The sequence below is a fragment of the Eretmochelys imbricata genome, chromosome 16 (genome assembly GCF_965152235.1).
Source record: "Eretmochelys imbricata isolate rEreImb1 chromosome 16, rEreImb1.hap1, whole genome shotgun sequence".
Taxonomy (NCBI): domain Eukaryota; kingdom Metazoa; phylum Chordata; order Testudines; family Cheloniidae; genus Eretmochelys; species Eretmochelys imbricata.
In genome coordinates, this window is record NC_135587.1 from 3,901,361 (window position 1) to 3,908,770 (window position 7,410).

The 7,410-nt window shown below is 49.2% G+C and overlaps 1 protein-coding gene across 8 annotated transcripts in view; it reads left to right on the forward strand.

The window, feature by feature from the left end:
* The window catches only part of EXD3 (exonuclease 3'-5' domain containing 3), a 556,345-nt gene extending 551,042 nt beyond the window's left edge, over positions 1–5,303 (forward strand). For 7 of the 8 annotated variants that reach the window (XM_077836023.1, XM_077836024.1, XM_077836021.1 and 4 more), the window contains one exon: positions 4,715–5,303. In XM_077836023.1, the coding sequence (XP_077692149.1) occupies positions 4,715–5,049 (335 nt within the window). In that variant the 3' untranslated portion in view covers positions 5,050–5,303. The remainder of the gene's footprint in view (positions 1–4,714) is intronic. The other variant, XM_077836026.1, reaches the window with a different exon arrangement.
* The last annotated feature ends 2,107 nt before the right edge of the window (positions 5,304–7,410 follow it).

Consider the following 7,410-nt stretch of genomic DNA (forward strand, 5'->3'; position numbering starts at 1 on the left):
TCACACCCCTTGGGGCCAGGATTATAGACGCATGCTGAGAAACCCGTTATTTTAGAATAATAATACTGGATCCTTCTCCAGCACCTTCCATCAGAGGATCTGAATGTACTTTATACATTAATTAGTGAAGTCTCTGAGTGCCACTGTGGGATAGGGAGGGAGGGATTATTACCCCAGTTTTACAGATGAGGAAATTGAGACACAAAGGAGGAAGTGGCTTCTCCAAGATCAGCTCTATCGGAGTTGGAACCAGGCGCCTGGGCCCTTGAGTGCCAACCATGTGCTTTGACCACACGGCCACCCTTCCTCTGGTTTGATAGCAATTCACAGCCTCTTGGCAGAGGTGTAAATGCGTACACGTGGTACAGGCCCTGCATAGCCAGGCGCTCAGAGTATGCTTAGCCGCGCTCCTGGCTTGGGAATACACCTCTATTGAGGTGGCCCTTACTCTTTCCATGCATGGTCACACAGCGCTGTGGGGCAAGCAAGTGAACTCTCCCTGCCGTGGAATTCTAAGCGAGGGTTAACCAGCCCGAAGGAAGGACCCTTCCCTGGACCTTCCACAGGGCTTATTCTGCTCCACTCCTGTGTGCCGCTCTGGGGCATTCCTGGGCCACAGAGGGAGCGGGAAGAGGCAGGAGAAAGATTCCTCCAGCTGTGCAAGACCCTTGTAAGGGCTTCTCCACAGCCCTCTCTTGCAGCTTCTGCCTCAGGGCACGGTGGGCTCAGCACAGGGAGTATCAGCGCACTGAGTGCTGGGGCCGGGGGGATTCTTGGCCGTCCCTGGGGCTGCTCATGCAGTCCCCACAGCAGCACAGACTCTGGAGGGTGTAAACATGATTTAAAGCTCCCCCTCCCCTGCCCCTCTGGGCTGTGGCTCCCAGGAGACAGAACAGAATTTATCCCCATAGGATTTCAGAGCCATTTCTACAGAACATGTTACATACGTCTCTAGAACCCTCTTGGTTTCAACCCTAGGATTTTTCTCCAGCAACACCACCCTGTGTTTGAATTCCAGTCTCCACCCACGTGGGGCATTATGGGCCGGTGGAGGAATCACTGGCCCAGGAGTCAGTCCTAGCTCTGCTTTGTGACCTCAGGCAGGTCACTTCATCACTTGCCACAGGCACTGGAGAATGGCACTGGGCGTCTGTGCAGAGTGCTTTGAGATCTAGGGCTGAAGAGCTAAGTACGATTCCTGTATTACTCTATTGCACTCCCTGGAACAGTGAGGCAACTCCTGACGGAGCTCTCTTGTGTCCTGGAAAGGAACAGCCCCAGTGATGTCATACCAGATAGATGTAAGTTGCCTTTTGTTTTATAACTGTTGTCTAGGCAGGAGAGCTCTCCATGCCAAGGATGAATCAGCCCCTGCTAATATACTCAGTCTGCCTCCCTGTGTCACTTTCTGCCAGACTTCCTGATGGATGACAGTCAAGTCAATCTTGGACTTTTGCCTCCTTGATCCCAAGACCCAGCCGCGCCCTCGCCACTGGGACACAAGCAATGAAAACCTGCATTGCAGTGCCAAAAACTAATAGGTGTTGTGTCTTTGTTGGCAATGGCATCAGTCCCTGCACCCACAATGGGATTTTAGATAGAAGCACGTATGCTCTAGGAAGTGCCCAGCCAAAGCTGCCTGCCAGGAGCAGGTGCACAGACTGAACTCCCCAGGGAGCTATCAGTGCAGGATCACATCACCTGGAGTCAGAGGAGCATGTCTCTTTGGCTTCTTTCACCTCAGAACAAACATCACCTTGTTTTGGGGGGACAGAGGGGAGGAACAAGGGGGTTGCATAACTGTGCTCCAATTCTGTGTTTCTGCAAAACACAACACCTAGACCATCTAGTGCCTTATGCCTTTAGGACCTGAATCTAGAACAATCCAGTGTAGATTGTTAATTGAGTCAATTACTTTTCCAAAGCTGATCGCTAATCCAGATAATTATTCATAATGCTATCTAACATTTGCACAGCTCCTTTCATCCTCACAGATCACAAAACACTTTGCAAGCTTTCTGCTTTCTCTCTCTATCGGTGTCCTCTGAAATGCAGCCACCTCTGGGGTGTAGCGCAACACCAGTTTGAAAGTACACAGCAACTACACAACATCTCATGTCAGGAAGCAAAGCATACCATATCGACATAAACTTTAGAGGGAATTACAGAATGTGTTGCCCAAACTGGCATTTATCCAAGACATTGGTTAATATCCCTTCTCTTGTGGAATGTGCAGTCTGATATTTAATGAGCTTCAATTGTTTAGACCTCAGTTTCAAAGTACACATAACAGACAGCACTACCATGAGCACTTGACCCACAAGCAACACATTTTGCCATTGGTTCAGTAGAGACCCTGCCTCTGATCACCAGGACCTGCATTTTCCTTGGTGGTTTCCTATCCAAGCACATCCAGGCAACCCAAAGTGACAAGGCTGCAGGCCGCCTGGATGAGCAGCAGTTGCTGAAGCTTAACTTGGGGGCTCTGTGTGTCCTCATTTGGCCACAGCAGTCAGCAGAGTTCCCCATTACCATACAGTCTACAGCAGCCACAGATGATACTCTGGGGGTAGGGTCCCCCCAGCTCCTCACTCTGGCCCCTGTATGTCACTGAGGCCAAGGGAGAATTCCTTTGGTGTAGGCACTGCTGTGGGCCACGATAGGCACACACCCTACATTCCCCCACGGTTGGAGCATGCGGAGGGTGGACCCAGGGCCTGGGAAGCAGTGCCCATGACTACAGCTGTCCTGCTTTGAGGCACCACCACCAGAGGCTGCTGTAACTGACACCCTGGCTGAGTCACGATTCATGTTTTTAGAAAATTCATGGCAGTGTCAATGGCAAAAATCTTGAATTTCACAGAGTTTCCAGAATGAAGTTTACAAGTAAAGTTAATCAATTTCAAGGCATATGCATGGAATGAATATTACAATTGAATGTAAATGATTTTTTACAATTAAAATCTGCAGCAAACACAAGCATCTGCAATCCCCTAAATGTTTGCTTATTTCTGTTTTATTTGTGAATTGAAGTTAAGCATCGTTAGTCACTTCACTCATTCCTGTCATAAATATAAAGGGAAAGGTAACCACCTTTCCGTATACAGAACTATAAAATCCCTCCTGGCCAGAGGCAAAACCCTTTCACCTGTAAAGGGTTAAGAAGCTAGGATAACCTCGCTGGCGCCTGAAAAAAATGACCAATGAGGAGACAAGATACTTTCAAAGCTGCGGGGGGTGGGGGAACAAAGGGTCTGTCTGTCTGTCTGTATGATGCTGTTGCCGGGACCAGGTCAGGAATGCTCTTCAGAACTTCTGTTAAGTTAGTAAGTAATCTAGCTAGAAATGCGTTAGATTTCCTTTTGTTTAACTGGCTGGTAAATAAGCTGTGCTGGGTGGAATGTATATTCCTGTTTTTGTGTCTTTTTGTAACATAAGGTTTTGCCTAGAGGGATTCTCTATGTTTTGAATCTGATTACCCTGTAAGGTATTTACCATCCTGATTTTACAGAGGTGATTCTTTTACTTTTTCTTTAATTAAAATTCTTCTTTTAAGATCCTGATTGCTTTTTCATTGTTCTTAAGATCCAAGTGTTTGGGTCTGGGTTCACCTGTGCAAATTGGTGAGGATTTTTATCAAGCCTTCCCCAGGAAAGGGGGTGTAGGGTTTGGGGGGGGATATTTTTGGGGGAAGATATCTCCAAGTGGGCTCTTTCCCTGTTCTTTGTTTAACACGCTTGGTGGTGGCAGCATAGGGTTCAAGGACAAGGCAAAGTTTGTACCTTGAGGAAGTTTTTAACCTAAGCTGGTAAGAATAAGCTTAGAGGGTCTTCCATGCAGGTCCCCACATCTGTACCCTAGAGTTCAGAGTGGGGAAGGAACCTCGACCGTTCCTCATTCATGGATTGCCCCTGCATGTGCACAGAACTCTGTTCTTCTGCATGCACACAGCACTGTAAGCTGAGGTCATCTCTTGTGTTAAATACTTTATTATAGACATTTTCCTTTTAAAATATATTGTAAATATCACGGTTTGGGGGCATTATCACAATTTCTGTGCCCTTCATGAAATTGTGATTTACACAGGGCCCTAAAGATTAGGTATGTCTACGCTGCAAGGGAAGGTGTGATGTAGCACAGGTCATTTTACCCAGGTTAGTTTTAATCTAGCTAGCATTGGTGGCAAGGGCTTTAGCATGGGCTACCAATCAGATCACAAGCCTGCCAGAACCCTGGGTACATACTTGGGTTTCTACCCTGCTCTGAAGCCTGCGTCACCATGTCTTCAGTATTGTATTCCAGTTACAGTGAAGCTAGCATGGTTATGCCTGCCTGCACATTCCCTTGCAATGTGGACAAGGCCAGCCAGGACTCTGGGTATTTATTCAAGCGGCTAGTCCATTCTGTTGTTATCCGAGCTAGCTAGATCAAAGCCAGCTTGGGGACATCCACCCGTGCTGTAGTCACACCTCTGACTGCAGGAGAGACAGACCCTTAAAGCAAACTCCAGAATTGCATCGGCCCATGCAGCAGCCCAGAATCAGAAAGTCTTACAGTCTCCTCAGCCCTCTGCCTGCAATCCCAGTTCCTTGGGTGGCTGATGAACCTAGAGTAAAGAAAGGTTACATGGGGGAAAGGTTGCTGAGCACCAACCCAGCTAATCACACCTGTTACTCAGTATTCAGTGTCTGTTTGTTCTCTCCTGTTTCCACAGAGTGGCTGGCAAAGTGTGAAGAGAAACAAAAGACAAACCCAGCGTCTGACACCTCAGAATTTGACTACCCGCAGCCAGTTTACAATCCAAACTGCCAGTGGCTAGAGGATTCAGACCTCAATGTGGAGACCATGACGCTGGCCACAGGTGCCTCCCTGCAGCTAGCAGCCATCCCGCCTGGGGTGCTGGGCAAAGCGGACCTGTCTTACTTCTACTGTTGCACCCAGTGTGGCAAAGTATTCTGGGAGGGCTCACACTTTGGGCGAGTGGTCTCTCAGTTTAAGGAAGCTTTGGGCACCGCAGAAGGAAGCCAAAGCTTCTATGAGCTGAGCTGAGCTGAGGTGGAGGGTTCCTGACTAGGGACTGGGAATCTCTGCTGGATCCTGATTCCCCGATGAGCCACTGCGGTTTAACAGGAAATGGACTTTGGTTTGATGTTAAGGGATGGGAGTTTGGTTCCTCGGGGGAGCCATTATCTGAGGTTTGGGGCAAAGGATTATCATGATCCATACTGTAATGGGCCGTGGTACCTACAGGCCTGATATCAAATGGCCTCCAAGGAGATCATTAAATCTGAGATGTTCCAGGACCAATCCCTGTCCTCTGTTGCACTGGTGTCACTGGGGTAAGGGGTGTTGCTCACTAGCCACCCATGGAGCCATGTCCATGCCACCCTCAGAGAACCCCCATCCACACAGCCCTCCTGCCACAGAGCAGCTCCCTCCAGCTCCAGAGTGGGGCGTGAGTGTGATGTGAGGAACTCCACTGCGTCCCAACACCTCCCAGCCTGCAGGCACTGAGCTGGCCACCTCCTCAGTCCCCAGGCTTCAGCTGTCTCTCTCTTGGGCCTGATCCTGAGAGGCACTGGAGGCTCCTCCAGAAGGTGCTGAGTGCCTCCCTTTGCTCCCATGAAGCACTGTATCATTTCTTGTCTCCCCGTAACATTGCCCTGCGGCATGGGTGATACTCAGGCCCTGCCCAGCCAAGGACCCTTTGGCAAATCGCCAGGACCCCAGGGCTTCACCTAGCTCATCTGAAATGCAACAAGTAGTGGCCATCTTTGTCCGAAGGGGTGGCTGCTCAGCTAAGTGGGAGGCAGTGGATGCTGGACCTCCCAGTCTGGGGAGACAGGGCCAGGGCTAGGACTTCCGGGGCTCCCAGCAAGGTTATTCATTGGTGGGGAGCTTGGTCTCCATTCCCCCATCTTCCCCTCCCAACCCCAGGCAGAGACAGTGGGGCTGCAGGGCTCAGTCAGCAGCAGACCCCCATCCCCAAACTAGGCTACATGTCACGCTGTCTGGAATGGCTCACAACTGTGAGTGCCTACCTCAGGGCAGACTGTCAGAAAACAAGGGCAGTCGCCCCAAACTGGCGGTGTGGTCTGTAATTACATTTCCCCAAGCCAATAACAAATGTGAACTCCTGGATCACTCCACCAGGCTCACCATGGAATCACAGATAGTCCTCTCAGACTCTCCAGTCTATCTTGCCACCCAGGCAAGCTGAACTTTGTGATAAAAGGTTCTTTAAACTCCAAACCACACCACATCAGGTTTCTCCCAGTCCCAAGAGACCAGTCACCCCAGATCAGCTGGTACTCCAGATCTTACACCAAAGACAAGGCTGGCACCCAGTTCTATAGTAAACTAACCATAGGTTTATTAGCTAAGAAAGGGAAATGAGAGTTATTGAGGTTAAAGCAGGTAAAATATATGCACAGGTGAGTCACAGTTTGTAACTCCAAATGGTGTCAGTGATGTAATAAACTGCCAATTTCCCAAAAGTCTTTCAGGGTACCCAGGTTGTCTCTGGGGATCTCTGCTTTGCACCCAGTACACTTCGCTGTAAGAGTCCAAACAGTACAGACATGAAGGGTCTTTCCCTGAATCCATTCTTAAATCTTCTGACAGAAGACAAGTTGACAGTGTCTCTTTCCACATGGGCTTTTCCTTTGATAATGGAGAGTGAGGAATTCACTTAGTCTTTTGACCTTGAACGATTATACATAATGGCCACTTGCTTTGAAATTAGGATATTCTGTTAAAGTCTTTACGTCTTTCCTTAGCATTTCACAAGATTTCTTTGATGGGTTGTTTCGTTACAGGGGTGTACACAATGTAGATGTTTGCTATTACATTATAACAGGAACAGATACGTGAAAATAATACAAGTAACTTTCCACTAGCTTTCACACCTGAATACACTCTTACATTTACACTCACTTTATCTAGACTAATACACAAGTGAATTGGCCTGTGGCCCTGATCAGACCTGGTCTGCCAGCATCACACCAAGAACCAACTGTGGCCACACTGCCTCGTCCTGTGCAGAGCCAAGGGCCACGGGTCACCTTACAGAACATGGTGGCCCCACTGGCAGAATGGGGCTCTGTAGGAGACAGGGAAAGGTCTGGTGGGAAGCAGCCGGCAAGCGTTGGTCGGATTCCACAGGGCAGACATGCAGTGCCAATGGATGGGTGGAGATGGAGGCGACAGTCATAACCAGGGGTGAGGCCCAGGTCCCCCAGATTTGAAGGGTAGGCCCCCATCACCGCTGTCCCCTGACCGTTTCTGAGATGGGTGGGATGAGGAGAATGTGCTTCACACCCAGCTGTTAGACGGAGGGGCTCTGTCTTTTCCCCCAGCCTTTGTGGTAATGAGGTTCTTGATGACTGCTCCTCCCTGCCTTGCTGGAGG